The 17182-nt window shown below is 36.4% G+C and overlaps 1 protein-coding gene across 1 annotated transcript in view; it reads left to right on the top strand.

The window, feature by feature from the left end:
• Window positions 1-17182, top strand: part of ttc27 (tetratricopeptide repeat domain 27) — a 90253-nt gene that overhangs the window by 21808 nt on the left and 51263 nt on the right. The window contains exons 4-7 of the mRNA XM_052580578.1: window positions 4604-4744; window positions 7075-7177; window positions 15386-15550; window positions 15730-15869. Coding sequence (XP_052436538.1) covers window positions 4604-4744; window positions 7075-7177; window positions 15386-15550; window positions 15730-15869 — 549 coding nt within the window. The remainder of the gene's footprint in view (window positions 1-4603; window positions 4745-7074; window positions 7178-15385; window positions 15551-15729; window positions 15870-17182) is intronic.

The following is a 17182-nucleotide window of genomic DNA, read 5'->3' as shown; positions in this document are numbered from 1 at the left end:
CTCCTTGACGGCAACCAATCTGGCTTCAGAAGTGTACATTCAATTGAGACTGCCTTGCTCTCAGTTGTTTAAGCCCTAGGACTGGCAAGAGCGGAATCCAAATCTTCAGTACTTATCCTGCTTGATCTGTCCGCTGCTTTTGACCCGTTTAACCACCAGATCTTCCCATCAACCCTACTGGCAAAGGGCATCTCATAGAGCTGCACGATTAATCGTTAAAAGATCGCGATCTCGATTCAGACACCCTCTCGATCTCATTTCTAAAAGACAACGATTCCCCGAGTCTGTTAAACCTTTGACAAAGTCTTACTGGATCATTCAAATCCGTGCGCACACTGCCGCTGACAGAGAGAGCTCTTACCATGTTTGGTTAAGAAACATCTTCACAAACAGTCTTTTCAACTACACAGTATTATATCTGTCTTACAGTCATTTATATTATCACAGAAATACTGGGATAAAGTTTATAGTTTAAATATAAACATTGATGTCTATATGGCAGCGATCAAAATATAACAAATCCCCTTTTGAAAGTACTGCGCTTTAAATAACGTTTGTGTCGATTGCATTGTTTCACCAATAGGTGTCGACAAGTGTCTTAATTTATTTGTCAATGAATTAATTTTTCATTCAAGAGAATCGTTCAAAAACGCTGATTCATCCAGAAATGAAACAAGTGTAGTAGGTTTATGAGTGAGTCGTTGAATCAGTGATCTAAACAACTTTTTCATCATTCTAATATTAAAAAAAACTGGGGTTTTAAAAATATTATATATACACTACCAGTCAAAAGTTTTTGAACCATAAGATGTGTAATGTTTTTTTAAAGTCTCTTCTGCTCACCAAACTATATTTATCTGATCCAAAGTACAGCAAAAACAGTAAAGTTTTGAAATATTTTTACCATTTAAAATAACTGCTTTCACTTGAATGTATTTTAAAATGTAATTTATTTCTGTGGTGTGCAGCTGTATTTTCAGCATCATTACTCCAGTCTTCAGTGTCACATGATCTTCAGAAATCATTCTAATATGCTTTTTTGCCGTTCAAAAAAAAACATTATTATTATTATTATTATTATTATGTTGAAAACAGATGAGTAGATTTTTTTCAGGTTTCTTTGATAGAAAGTTCAGAAGAACAATAATTGTGTGTAATAGAAATATTTTGTTATAAATGTCTTTGTCACACTTGATCAATTTAAAGAATCCTTGCAAAATAAAATAATTAATTTATATACTTGTGATAATGATAATGTTAATAGTAATAATAATAATAAAGAATCGTAGGAGAATCGTGATCTCTATATGAGATCAAAAAATCGTGATTCTCAATTTATCCAGAATCGTGCAGCCCTAGCATATCAGGAACCACACTTCAGTGGTTTGAGTCTTACCTATCAGATAGGTCCTTGAAAGTATCTTTGAGAGGTGAGGTGTCCAAGTCACAACATCTAACTACTGGGGTGCCTCACGGCTCAGTTCTTAGACCACTTCTCTTCTCTGTCTACATGGCATCATTAGGTTCTGTCATTCAGAAACATGGCTTTTCATACCATTGCTATGCAGATGATACTCAGCTCTTCCTCTCATTCCATCCTGATGATCCGACGGTAGCTACTCGAATCTCAGCTTGTCTAACAGGCATTTCTTGCTAGATGATGGACCATCTCCTTCAACTCAACCTTGCCAAGACAGAACTGCTAGTGGTTCCAGAAAACCCATCATTTCATCACAATTTTACCATCAAGTTAGGCACATCACTCATAACTCCTTCAAAAACAGCCAGAAGCCTTGGAGTTATGATTGACGATCAGCTGATTTTATCAGACCACATTGCTAAAACTCTTCGATCCTGCAGATTTGCTTTATTCAACATCAAGAAGATCAGACCCTTTCTTTCGAAACATGCTGCACAATTCCTTGTTCAAGCTCTTGTTCTGTCCAAGCTGGACTATTGCAATGCTCTCTTGGCAGTTCTATCAAACCTTTACAATTAATCCAGAATGCAGCAGCAAGATTAATTTTGAATGAGCCAAAAAAGAATACACGTCACACCTCTGTTTATCTATTTGCACTGGCTAACAATAGCTGCTCACATAAAATTAAAGGCATTGATGTGTACCTACAAAACTACCACTGGCTCTGCACCCATTTACCTAAATGTATTACTTCAGACTTATGTGCCCTCTAGAAGCTTGCGTTCTGCAAGTGAACGTCGCTTGATTGTGCCATCCCAAAGAAGCACAGTCACTTTTACGGACTTTTAATTTAAATGTTCCCTCCTGGTGGAATAACTTCCCCAACTCAATTCGAGCAGTTGAGTCCTTAGCTGTTTTCTAGAATCGGCTTAAAACTCATCTTTGACTCTCTAACTTTAGCACATTCTATTCTTTAAAAAAATATATCTAACTACCTTTCTAATCTTTTTGTATTCTATTTTATTTTAATTTATTTAAAAGCCCTTTCTACGTGTACTGTTAAGCTAACTGAGACTTGTTATAGCACTTGTATATCATTGCTCTTTTTGTTGTTTTTGATTGCTTCCACAGTCCTCATTTGTAAATTGCATTTGATAAAAGCGTCTGCTAAATGAATAAATGTAATGTGCATGTTTTTTTTTTGTTTTTTTTTTGGTCTTATAAAGTATTCTAATTTGTTGAGATGGTAAATTGGTGGGTTCTTGTTAATTGTGAGCCAAAATCATCACAATTAAAAGAACCAAAGACTTAAATTCAATGCACACAGACTGAAGTAGTTCATTTAATACACAAGTTTCACAATTTGAGTTGAATTCCTGAAGTGACTTTTCCACAAGATTCAACATTTTGTTTTACGTGGATATTGGAACACGAGTGTAGTAGGCTACATAATAAATAATTAGGCTTTCAAATACATTGCGAATACGGAAACATTTGATTTTGTGTCTAATGAGAAACCCAATGTTGGTTTCAGTTTCATTTTAGCCTAAATTAATTAGTTTTGGCTTGTTTATAAATTGCTTCTTAAAGGCCTATTTTTAAGTCTTGTTCTTTTCTAAATACTGTTAAATGAAAGGATTTGTTGTGCATTTTGCGTTGGCATTAGGCTTCGAATGAAATAATAAAATATGTCTTATTATACGTTTGCATTTCAGCCAAAAGTACAAAGCAGTGCTCTGATTTACAGCGTTAATATTGCATAAGTAACATGAAGAAATTTTGCCCTCATCCAAAACTATTTGCTCTGAAATAAATAATCGATTAATGAGACCAAATACTGCCCATTTAGATTTACCCAAAACAAATCATCTCATATTTAACCACAATAGAGACATCAGAGCAAGCAGCAAATTCCAGAAAATCTGGCCGGGGTGAGGGTACTTTCGGTGAGTTTGAGCTCTGAACAGCCGCTGACATCCTGGAGCTCATATCTCCAAAAACATCCATGCAAATTTTCATATGGAAATATAGTTTCATATAGTTAATAATCTTTATTAACATTCCACAATGTTAATGTGGTCTAAACAAGTACATCCTTATCTAAAAATCTACTTTATAACGAAAAAACAGTATTATTTATACAATTATAGTGTATCTGGGCATCTGCGGAGCAAGCGGAGTGATGCAAATGGTGAAACACTTGTTGGAGTTCTTTCATCACTAGAATATCGAACCTCCTATCAGCCAATCAGATTTGAGGACCAATAGATCTACATATGAGACTACATATAACTACATATATTCCTTAATTCCGATATTTTCTAGATTTAATTATTTTTAAATTATCTAATTAACTTTAAGAATCATCAAGTGTGTGTATTCTTTAGGTTAAGTAGTATTTTGTTAATATCAGCACATTTAATGAGTGAAAAAAAAACGCTAAAAGATAATGTGATATGTGTGGGGGAAGTATGTATGTGTGTGTGATGGATGGAACGGAAGGAGATGGCGACTCTGGGCAGGTCAGTGCTCTGGATAATGAGTGTGTAGAGGGCTGCAGGGTTGCTAATGAAACCTCTTAGGGCTCCTAATTATGCAGAGGTGAAGAGATTCTTCTCCCTAATGCCCCACGAAGGCCTAGTAGATCCCTGGAGAGGCACTGCGTGTGTGTGTGTGTGTGTGTGACACTTTCTGCTGCCTCACGCCTTTCTGAAGCTGCTGATTTATCAGCCTTGTCCCAGAGAGCACAGGCCCTCTAAATTAGACTGAGAGCAGCACACATGGAGAGAAGATGGATGGACTGAAGGCACTTACCATCAGTAGGGTCTGAATATAAGCCTCATAAAATGAATTCAATAAATAAGGGCCCAAAAATAGGGCCTGCAACTCTTTAAATGAAGTTATTTTGACTTGTTTATTCTGTTGAATTAGTTTAATGTGTGTTAAGGAATTTTATGTGTTTGTGACCCTATTACTAAAATGTGTGGAATGAAGTTTGTGGTTTAATTAGTACTTTATTTACAGTTTAACTCAATACCTTGGTTGTTGCAGTTTTCATTATTATTGTAAAACTATGATAAATTAATATTAGATGTCTCTAATACTTTGAGAAGATTTAATTTTCTCTAATCTGGTTTTGTTTTTCTCTCTCTCACTCTCACTATCTCTCACACACACACACAGCCTGCAGCTCTGAACACGGCTTTGTTGTCCAGTCTTCAGCTGGATGGAGAGTCTGTCTACAGTCTAGTGTCCAACCCCCTCCTGCTGCTGCTGACCAAAGTCATATTTGTCAACTGCGGCGCCAAACTGGAGACCCTTCAGGTGAGATACACAATCACTTTTTGCACCACTGCAGGAATGCAGTAGAATTCACCTTTTGTTTGGAACACAAGACGACACACCAATGCACTGCAATAGCAAGACCGTATCACTTGATGTACCTAGTAGATAATGTATATATTGATTGGAATTAATATTAAAACAAGATAAGGGTAACTGAATATCAGTGTGAAACTGGTGTTAGGAGCAAGGAGTGTTCTGCAGTTTTCTTGAACAGTTACTCAATAAGGCACGGTGTGTGTTGGTAATAAGGAACTGTCACTTTTCAATTTCTCTCTCATATGTTTGAGGTCGTTGCTTCATGCTCCTGTGTGCATTACTGAGAGAGACAATGAAGAATTATGAGGCTGTCAGAAATAAGTTATATTATGACCAAGGTTTCTTTTTGGCTCTGTGTGTGTGTGTCAAGGCTTAACCCATAACACAGCAGTGGATCATTAGACTTTGTGTTACTCAGTCCCACATTTGTTACATGGTCCTCCAACAGCAGCGTGAGTGGTTGTTGGTATTGTGGTTTACAAATTCATATATTTACATGGGGAAAAAAAAAAGTCTACTGCCTGGCTCATGTAAACACAAACAATGACAGTGCAGACCGAAAAAAAATTGACAGTATTTTTTTTATAATTTCAGTGTCACATGATCCTTCAGAAATCATTCTAATATGCTGATATTAAGCTCAAGATTCATTGTGCTTAATATTGTCAATATTATCAAGAAACACGTGCTGCTTAATTTATGTGTGGAAATGTTGATGTTGTCATGATTCTTTTACAAATTAAGTTCAAAAGCACAGCGTTTATTTGAATTATAATTTTTTTAAAACAGTATTAATGTCTTTACGGTCACCTTTTATTAAATGAATGCATCCTTGCTGAATTTAATAGAAAAAGTTCTTACTGACCTCAAACTTTTGAAGAGCACCTTAGATAAGTAAATGTATTGTACTAAAGCCATCAAGCTCCATGCATGACAAAAAAAAGTCATAAAACAGCAAGAATCATCCATACAATTTACATAATTAACATTCTTCACTGGCCCTACAGTTGTTTTGTGTGAAGAACCGACTGCTCTTTAAAATGTTTTTCTCAGATGTCACCTACCATGTGGCAATTAATGATTCAGTTCTGTTCTAAAACCACTGATGGCTCATTACAGCAAGAAAAGTAACATCCCAGATACCATTTTATCGCTGTGCACAGTATAGCCATTAATTGTGTTAATTGTAAAGTCACAGGAGTTCTGCAGCCCACTTCCACAGGAGCAGCCTGTCGATAACGTCAGCCATTGATTTATTATACATTAAATGTGCTTCCCACTTTCGCAGAAACCTTAAAAATCATCATTAGCAGAACTGAAGGTGTAGTTCTTACGGTTTCATCTCGTCAGTCAGAATAGGAATATTTCTGTAGATGTGGCTGTCATGCATTTAAAACCATGAGTCTCACTGTTTTCTCTCTCGATGCAGTATAGTACAGCCTTAGTCTCTTGCAGTTATTTGGATTTGTTAAATTGTAAATATTAAACTGTTTATTTTCCCAGCAGGGCTTGCACTCTCTTACAGTATTATAACTGTGATGAAGCCACGGTGCAGCATGTGTCTTTTTTTCTTTTTGTGAATATTTATGTGGTAAGACAGGCGTTACTAATGCATTTATATATTTATTATTTCTCCTCCTTGTACGACTACAAGCACAGGGATGGAAATCTTTCTGCCGCGATTAGTTGAGGGAGAGGCGCAGCATGTCACAAACCCCCCACTGCTTCATGTTCCAGAACGTTATTTCATTAGAGCAAGAACAAACAAACACAAACTCTGACTCTGCGCATTTACAGGGCAGATACACCAGCATACAGATCGACTGTTTGCGTTGTGTGGAGACAAGTTAGTAAATGCTTCTCTCTGAACATTACAGCTTTGGGAGTTTGTTTGCATGCACAGAATGAAGCCAGGTTTCTCCTGTTTCGTTTCTTTTTAGAAACATAAGTTACAATTTGGATCATTTCATCCTTCACTGAACTTTTCTTTAATTAAAGGATCCTGGAAAAAAAAAAAACACATTATGGTTTCCACATATTAAAACCTTTGCTTGAGCATCAAATCAGGATAATCATGTGACACTGAAGACTGAAGTAATGATGCTGAACATTCAGCTTTGCCATCATAGGAAAAGATTTACATTTTAAAATGTTATTTTAAATTAAAGAGAGACGCCTTTCAAAAAACATGAATATAACCAACTGCAAACTTCTGAACTGCAGTGTAAATGGAACTTGTGTTCTTGTCTCTGTGTTTGCGTGTTTGTAAATAGCTGCTGCCCTGGTGGACCCTGCGATATGTCAGTCTACATCAGCAGATACTAGAGGAGAGATCCCCACAGCTCTTCAGCCTCGTGCTCAGCTGCATCGAGAAAGGCAAGAAAACACGCACGCACCTGTTACAGAGTTCTTGTTAGCTGAGATTGCATTGCTTTACCAAATATAGTGCAGCAAGAGAGTCCTGGAGGTAAAACGAATTAATTCCCTTTTCTTCAAAAAGAAGTAGATTTTTAGAGATAATCTTTTTATCCAAGATAGTTTTTCCAAGATGTACCAGTCAACTACAAAGATTGTGCTTCCGTAGAAGCCTAAAGACAGTGATTTAAATATCCCAAAATAATATACCCTACTAATAATCTCGATGATCCACCAATCAGTGAATTTGTGGTTGCCATGAAACAAAAAAGTTTTTTTTTTTCTCTCTACTTTAAATTTTAAATGCATTTTTGGCATCAAACCAAATGTTGTGATTAATCTCAGGTCAGTTTTTTTTTTTTTTTATGCATGTGAAGAAAATGAATGATAAAAATACTTCCTGAACCCAGGGTGCTGAAAAAGTGAATGCTTATTGTTGTGCTATATGCCAACAAGTTTTAATAAAAATAATATTTTATTGACAAAAATGGTCTTCATTGTTGAAGCTGAAGAAATGATCAAAAAGCATGTATAGGAATAAAAATGTTATTTTCAGTACAATCTTTAAATACAAAGGTGTAATAGCTCAGCACGGCAAAGCAGTCGGCATCAACAATATTTTTGTTGTTTTCATTAGTGGCAGTAAATTTTTTTATTTTTATTTTTTAATTCAACCAATCTTTTTGGTCCTAGTATCTGTTGTAATATATTTTATTAATACTTCAGACTGGGGTGTGGGCTTTTTTTTTTTTTAAAGTCCTTGGAGGGAAATAGGAAATCAGAAGTGTTTAACAGGATTTCAGATCCCTGCACTGCTTCAGATTTCTTCATAGCTCAGATCCTGACGTCACTTCAGCTGCTGAAGGCACATGTCAGCGACGTGAGATGCTCTTTAGTGGAGAGATGACACAGCTGTCAGCTCTTATTAAGCGGGTCATTTTAAAGGAAGCTGATGTCAACTCGTGGGTGATGTGGAGATTCAAGCTCTCTGTGTGTGTGTTTATTTCTCTGCGGTGACAGTAACAGTGTTAGTATGAGCTGATGGTGTCAGCACTTCATGTTTGTTTGTGTGAGAAATAGAGACGCAGTGACACCAAAGGTGGGGTAACTTTGAGGTTTCACAATGCTTGTGATCGGTGTGTTGTTGTTGGTTGTGTTGGATTAGATTTTGCTTTCTGTAGACCATACCTACTCTCAGTGATCGTAAATTGTGTACCTTGTGAAAAAGTGAATGTACGTTAAAGGAGCCTCCCAAGGGTGCCCACGATAACCACTTAAAAATGGCAATGAGGATTAACAACAGAAGAGTTCTTTAGATTGACCTTATGATCCTAAAAATAACAAAAAATAAACATGGAAGAAACCTGATTTTTGGGGGGCCAGTTTTGGGATATTTCAGTATTCCATTGAAAGTTTCATTAAGTGTGTGTTTCTCTTTAGGCTAATTCATTTCTTCTGTTCATTTGTTGTTCGTTTCAGAAGGATTTGGATTTTTAGGAACAGGATTTCACACTCATCAGGATTATGTCAGTTCTGACTTAACATAACATGACACCCTTGTGTCAGACGGCCCTCCTTCAACTCTCACACACAATCAGATCTAATAAAAGTCTTTATTAATTTACACGAGTTCAAAATGTTTGGATCAGTAATAAATTTTTGGTTTGCTTGGCTGTTCCTGTTGCAAATAAACCTTGTTCTTTTGAATATAAAAAAAAAAAAAACATATTAACCATTATACATTTTGTAAAAATTGATATAAATAAGTAATGTTTCTTGAGCACCAAATCAGCATTTTAGAATGATTTTTGAAGGATCACGTGACACTGAATTGCCTCTACATGCCTCTATCTCAAAGAGTTGATTGGTTGCTCAGATAATAAAAAGCCTGGGCAGAGAACAAAGTTTTATGTTGCCGATAAGCTGCTTAGTTTATATTTATTCATCCAAGATTGAAAATGCTATGAATTGCAAATGTATTAAACCATTCACCATCCTGATGAAATTAAAAGGTCTTTGCATCAAACATGAGGCAGCACTTTCCTTTTAATACTTAGTGTGATGTCCTTGAAATGGTGTCTGAAGGAAAAAACGGAGTTTTGCATTGCTTTAGTGGCAGGATATAGTTTTGGATGTTAATGTGGATTCACCAGGGAATCACAGACCAAATGATGAGCTCTGCAGCAAAGCAGCATCTTAATTGGGTTCCTGTGCCTTCGGAATGAGTTTCCTGTGCTGCCTTTTAATCAGACACGCATCAGCTACACCCCAATATAGATAATCAGCAGAGATGTTAAGATGCGATATTTACAAGAGGATACAGGCCATAATTCTGTCTCGTATTGGCGAGTGGATCTGCTGTTTAGAAGACCCCAACATCATGCCTGTCTCTCATGGCATGCAAGGCTGAGTTTGCTGAATGATGTTATATTTGTGAAGCTTTCAAAGCTGGAATAACACCTCGCTGAGGTGTGTTGTCAGTTCCAGTATTGACTGCCAAAAGCATTCACTGTCCTTCACAGAGAGCTGTGGGGAATTTAGGGAATGGCCAGGGATTCAGTTCTGCCGACACTCTGACTGCTGGTCCTCAGAGACATTTTATACCATCTTAAGTGAAAATAACATGCCATTTTTGCAGCAGTTTGATCCATTATTCAGAATGTTCAGGTTCAAAAGTATTGATTAGCATTCATAAAAAAGGGGTCTTATTTTCTAGTCTTCAAGAGGGCTTGAAAAAATACGGAAAAAGCGTCTCTGAAAGAGCATCTCTCTAAACCTGAATGCCTGCAGAGTTGTAAAATTAGCATTGACTAACTGCTAGTTGTTCATGGATTACCAACACTGTGAAGCAGAGTGTATCGACCGGCAGGAACAAACAATATCTAATATTCACTTCACAAATAACAGCAGTCTCGCAAACGAAATGAATTCCTCTCCAACTGCTCGAACGTGACCGTTAACGTGTGCCATGCTTGGCTTTGTGCAATCCATGTCTTGTAGAGATTTGGTCACTTTATATGATGAACATATTTAATCTAGGCTTTTATTTACATCTAAACAATGGTGCACACACAAACATGGAGCACATCATTTGAAATAAACACGGAATGTCAAACGTTAAGCATGAGAGGCAGTGAGGTTTGTTGACACAAGCTTCTGTGTTTACCATATGTGAAGAATTCGATTTGCATTATGCCTAAATTAAATATTTTCGTTATATAAAGTGATTGTATTTCTTCACAAGACTTGGATTAAAAGGGCATTCATTTATTCATTATTCAACTTCATGATCTTGGCCAGCTGGACTTAGCTGCTTAGGTTTCATAAAAAAAATGCCTGAATTTGTGTTTTGAAGATTAACCAATGTTTTATTTGTCTTGTAAATAATGACAGAATGTTTTTCCCTTAAATTTCTGACCAGGTCTGCTTTGTTAACTTCGAATTCATATTTGTGCTATGTTGAAAAAAAAAAACTGTACTAGACAAAAGGTTTTATAGTAGTTCTGTAACTGTTTTTGTGATTTGGATACCCACCTTTACATGCCAGTTTACCTTTCATGCATACACACACACACAATCTTCTGGCCTTCAGGCATCAATTTGCTGCAGGAATGGCTACATCTAAACAATCAACACACCTGCCTCTGAAATCCTCTGGACTGTTAAATTCATTACACAAACAGCTATACAGGTTTGCTTTGTCCTTGATCTGACTGGCTGAGCTGTGTGGAAGGGAATGTCTGAAATGGCTGCATTGCGATTGCTTTCCAAGACTGACCAGCACGGCTGGCTTGTATACTGGGCCAGTGGCACCGGAGCTCTGGGAAATTTGTGTGCTTGAATGCATGTGGATGTTGCCACGTGTGAAATAAACAAAGTGATATATGTTCATAACCCCCCTTTTCAGCATTATTGCAGCTTTGTAGTTGTACTATTCGAGGTATGTTGTTCTCTCTTTCACAATGCTTTCCTCTTATACAACATTATATCTTGCAATTGCTAGTTTATTCGTCATATTTGCTATCTAATCGTATTAGTACGTCTCCCACTGAGGGCCTCACAGAAACATAATCCATCTTTGCTGACCAGATGTCATTATGGAGCTCCTAATGGCAGGAATTGAGACTCCCACAAACAGAATCTGTTACTGAAAGATCTGTTGCGGCTGAAAGCCCACATACATTTGAACTGAAACATGGTTTTATATTCCAGCTAGAAAGTCTTATGATCTTAGTTGCAGACACGAGTGAATCAATGCAACATCACATGCTGATATCTGAAGACCTTTTTAATGCAAGCTCTCAAAGCTTGTACATCGTCTGAATTTTCTTCCAAAATGATTCCGAGTGCATCTGTGAATAAGAAAAGCTGATTTTCTACACAGTTTAATCTTAATAAAAGTACACTGTGTGATATGTTTACCCTAGCAGTCATTATTCGTGCACCCACAGAACATGGATTACTTTTGGATTTCAAAAACGCTCAGAAACACAAAGGATTTCTCCGAATCGCTTCAAGAGCTGTGCTCGGGCATAACCACCAAGATGAGATTTCAGTTTATGTTCGGAGCAAATATGTCCGAGCAGTTTTTTTTTCTTATTTATCTCTGACTTTGAAGTCAATGGAGCATTTTATGAGTTGGTAAATAATAAAGGTGAATTATTTTTTAATCAGCATTACATTCAGTGCGTTACATGGGTGAGTGGATACTGGTCCAGGTCTTTCATCATTGTGGTTAGTAAATGTCAAGCCCATACTGGGATTTCACTGGTCCACTGAAGAAGGTAACACAGCTTTCATGAGGGCATCTGTAGCAAACTGATTTGGTGGGGTTTTTAATATTTAGAGTAGCAAAGGTTTAGGTGTATTTGGTAGGGGTGTCAATCAATTAAAAATTGAGCTGTATGATGTAAATTAATTTAGCCATGGCTACTTTGTCATAGAGTCTACGTATGTTAAATTACTTAATATGTGTCATTGTTACATATTACTTGTACTTACTGTTATAATAACAATTAATTATGCATGATTACAAGTAGTGTTGTCAAAAGACCCGGTACTTCGGTACCAAGTAGGTACTAAAACTTTTTAAATGTGACTGTACCAGGTTTCTTTAAGTACAGGTAGTACCGAGGTCCCGTTCAAACCCGGTTCTGTGCTGTTTTAATTTTAATAGCAAATCCCCTTTATTTACCAAAAATAAAATGTGTTTAAATTTCATAAATTAAGACAAATTAAATTTGGGTGAAACTAGTTTACTGTTTTTCATGATTATATAACTTGTAGAAAAACTTAAAACACAATTGTAAATAAATATAAAGAATGGCATTGGTTTTATTTTTTTGTGCTAAAAAGTTTTTTTTTTTTTTTTTTTAATTAGCATATTTTTGTGTTTTGCTTTGGTACCAAAACTGGTACCGAGAACCGTGGATTTTCACTGGTATCGGTACCGAATACTGAAAATTTGGTACCGTGAAAACACTAATTACAGGCAAGTAAACCGAACCCTAACCATATAGTAAACATACATGTAGTTCATAAACATTACTCAATACTTAAATGTATAATTATAGTGTAACCAGGACACCTTAAAATAAAGTGTAACCTAACTTAATTATAGAAAAAAAGTCCATGTTATTCAGAGCTTCAATCTGAGAACAAGATGATAATAATCAAATTATTATAATTATCTAATTATAATAATAATCTTTTTTTAAATAATATTAATAATAAATGTTCTTGTTGCTGTTATTAACACTAACTCTACTAGTACTGCTACTAATATTAAATATGTGCTCAGTTGTATTCATTAAACATTGTTGAAGAATTTTTGTATTAAGAATTAAGCCCCTACTAGAAATAAAATACGATCACTTATCATGTCTGTACCCAATTAGTCATTGCTTCCCCTTTCTAGAATAAATACCTCAAATAGGGTTGTATTCTTTTTTTCTCCCTCTTAGCCTCCAGGCCGAGATATTTATGCTTTAATAACATTGGCTGACATTTAAAGATTTGAATACATTGAAGGTTGGCTGCATGTATGATGAATTCAAAATTAGAATTTCATCTATTTTAGTCAGCGTACACTTGAGGCTCTTTGTGATATTTTTACGACTGCTTTTCTCACAGATTTCTTTTGTTGCCATGAGGTAATCACTATTTGTGTCCCATCTCTTTGTGAAGGGAAAGAAATGAGCGCTTCTCTTTGTTCTGCACACACAGATACATGTGCGTGACTGGCCCATCAATGATCTGGAGCTGTTAGTGTATGCGAGGAAAGGTGCTGCTTTCCCTTGCTAAGTGAGCTTTAATCTGCAATGAGGGGACTTTAAAACACTCAGATCCTCACGCAGATCACGCTGAAGGTCACAGTGAGCGCACCTGCTCTGCTTTATGAGGGCCTTTAGCATTCACAGTTTCATACAAATACAGTGCCTTGCGAAAATATTCATACTCCTTCATTTTTTTCACGTTTTATGTTGCTGGTTTTTGCTAAGCTGCTTTAAATTACTTTTTCCCCTCATCAATCTACACTCCATACGCCATAATGACAAAGCAAAAACAGAATTGTTACAAATGTTAAATGTATTAAAATAAAAAAAACTGAAGTAAATTACATACGTATTCATAAATATATATTTATACAATATGAATGCTCCTGAGCTTAATTTGTATCTGTCCCAGATAAGGATATGAATACTTATGCAATGGATACTTATACTATGGAATCATTTAAGTGTTTTAATTAAAAACCAGTTTTCTGCTTTGAGATTAATGTGGAAGCAGTTCAACATGAGGCAGCAACATAACAAAAGGGTGGGGGGGGGGTGAAGGGGTGTGAATACTTTCACAAGGGACTGTAATACTGATGAAAGTGGATGTAGAGCTGTGGACTGAGAGAAACTATTGAAATTATCCTTTATTTATTCAGTTGGGTTTCCTTCCTTCCCCTTTCAGTTTTTCTCACTGCCTCCTGTCTCTTTTTGTCCGTCCTTCCTGCCTTTTCATCTTTCTTTTGCCTTTGTCAATTTTCCTTCCTATTTTTATTCCTTCCTTCCATTTTTGTTCTTTCTTCTTTCCATCCTTATTCTTTCTACTCTTCGCCTCCTTTCATTAATTTTTCTCCTTTTCTCTTCCTTCCTCTATCCCTTCTTCCTCCTTTCATTCTTTCCTTCCGTTTCTTTTTTCCTTCCTTCCTTACTTCATTCCTTGCTTCCTTTTTATTCCTTTCTTTGGTTTTCTTTCTTCATCCTTTCTCTTCATTTGTCCATTCTCTCTTTTCCCATTCTTATTCTTTCTACTCTTCTCCTCATTCCCTTCTTACTTTCTCTGTCTTCAATACTACCTTCTTCCTCTTTCATTCTTTCTTCCATTTTTCATCCTTCCTTCATTCCTTCCTTACTTTGCTTTTCTTTCTTTCTTCCTTCCTCTTTTTCAATTGTTTAATGTTTCTTCCTAGATTTCTACTCTTCTCCTCTTTCCTTTTTTCTGACTTTCTCCTTTTTTTCCTCTATCCTAAGTTTCGCTCTCATTTGTTCTTCCTCCTTTTATTCTTTCTTTCTTTTTTCTTCCCTTTTTATATTTCATCCTTCCTCCTTTGTCCTTACTCTTCTTCATTAGCTCATTCTCTCTTCTTTGAATCCTTTTTCTTTCTACTCTTCTCATCCTTCCCTTCTTACTTTCTATTTCCTGTTTCTTTTTCTGCCGCTTCTTCCTTTCTTCCTCAATTTTCTCTACCTTCCATTTTTTTCTTTCATCCTTTCTCCTTGTTCTTCTTTTCTACTAATTTATTCCTTCCTATTTTCTCCATTTCTTCCTAATTCTTCTTCCTCCGTTTATCTTTTGTCCTTCCTTCCTCCTTTCCTTTTTCTTGTTTTCATCATTCATTCTCTATTACTTCCCCTGAAGCACTGTTTGGGCTCCCTGTGGGTATCCAGCCATATCTTAACCATATAGGCAATAGGTTTGTTCCCTTGCATTGCAACCTCATACTGTATCTATGATAATCATAATGATTTTACATCTATAAATGTTCAATGCATTATACATCCATTTAACATTGTCCTCTGGAGATATATGGCAATGTAATAAATGCTGAATATATAGAAGAATGTGTAAAATCTAGATGGTGCCTCTCATGAACTGGTCCTTCCTCTCTTTCTGTAGTGAATAAATGTGAGGAGCTCTTCACCGACACCACACACAGGAACCTGGCCATTCAGTTCCACCTGGAGTGCAGTTATACCTGCCTGACCTACTACGAGTATCGCAGGGCCAAAGAACACCTGCAAACGGCCCGCAATCTGTCAGGACTCGATGTTAACATGATAGGTAAGAAATCTAATGTAATGTCAAGAAAAACGATTCTGTGCAGATGACTGAAGGAGGGATAAACGGCAGTGTGTGACCGAAGTAACTGGAAGATGAAATGAATGAAAGAGAGAAAAATGGATGACCCAGCATTATTGATGGAATGCATGAATGGTTAAGTAATTGTTGTTCTCTCTCAGGTGCTTTAGGAAAGAGAACTCGTTTTCAAGAGAACTTTCTGGCTCAGCTCATCTTAGATGTTAAACGGAAGGACAGTTCACCTGTTCCCAATTCTGAGATTCCCTCCCTCACACCAACACCTAAAGAACTCTTACCAAAGGTACGTTAAGTGTCTAAAATTATCTTCATTTCATTACAATGGCAGGTGAATTAAGATAAATTATAGACTTTCTATTCTATTTGTACGGTTAGTGTTTTTTTTTCAGTTTTGTTTAATTGTATTTGTTCTGTTGCAATAAATGTATTTAGCTTTTGTCACTAGAGCATCATGTGCAAAAGGAGTATGTTTAATACGAGTATTATTTTCTTTATTGTACTTTTCAAATGTAATTTGAATCACTTGCATCACTTAACTGAAAGAGCCTTAATAAAAAATAAAAAAAAATTACAGTTCTTACTCTCATTTGACACTTGAGTAATAATTTTGGCCTCTGGGTACATGAATACCCATCACAGTCCCTGTTGGGGCAAGAACTGTGCAGTACTTATCCCATCCATCAGGGGGCGACATTCATTCTTGTGTTTACAGCAGAAGTGACATTGAGCTGCAGTGAAGGTCGTGAAAAATAAATTTTATACAGATTTCCATCGGTCTCATTCTTTCCTGTCTTCCTCACTCTGTCTCTCTCCTCTCACCCCGAGGCAGTGCTTTACTTTTATTGCACATTTTTGGACGGCGGTTGAGTTTTATCTGGTGTTTGGCTGATCTGTGCAGTGGCATTGCTCTGTCTGGTCTTATCTGCTTTGGCTGCAAATATGACAAATTGGGGACAGACAAAGATTTCACAGAAAATTCCCGAACCTTATCTGTTTCCCTTTAGCTGGCCCCGGTTTCTGTGTTATGGCCCTAAAAAGTGCATTAAATAATTTTTCCAGGATGACTTGAGTTTTTGGATTAACCGTGATAAGATCAGTATTGCTTACAAACTCTGAGCTGATGGCACTCCAGTGGGTCTTAGTTGTCCATGTGAAGGCTTTCAGGTAGAGTGTCCGTGTGTGAGAGCCAGTTAGACTTCATTTCATGGGAATTGAATTTGAACATCAACAAATTAGATTTTAAATAGGCTACAGCAGAGGAACATGTTAATTTGCATATGCCCCGCCCTAGCTAATGAGTATCAATGCTGACTAAGATTGATTTCTTGTTGCATGAGCTAGCATCATTTTCTCATTTGAGGTAATATCTGAGGAAATAACCCTTCTAAAGGCATTAAAGAGCTAAATGCTTGTTTTATGACACTTTAATAATGTAAAGTTTGACAGCAGGATGGGCTATACGTTATAAATGCCGTTCTTAATGCAATAATAATGTCATGTAGCCATAACTGAAAAAAATGGTGTTTGAATTGTTTACTGTCTCCTTTTTCTCTCGTCTAAACTGTAATCTGTGTTTGTCATATACATATTTTAAGG

The sequence above is a fragment of the Carassius gibelio genome, chromosome B17 (genome assembly GCF_023724105.1).
Source record: "Carassius gibelio isolate Cgi1373 ecotype wild population from Czech Republic chromosome B17, carGib1.2-hapl.c, whole genome shotgun sequence".
NCBI classification, from domain to species: Eukaryota; Metazoa; Chordata; class Actinopteri; order Cypriniformes; family Cyprinidae; genus Carassius; species Carassius gibelio.
The sequence above is the reverse complement of the archived record's forward strand: the minus strand, read 5'-3'. Positions and strand labels throughout refer to the sequence as shown.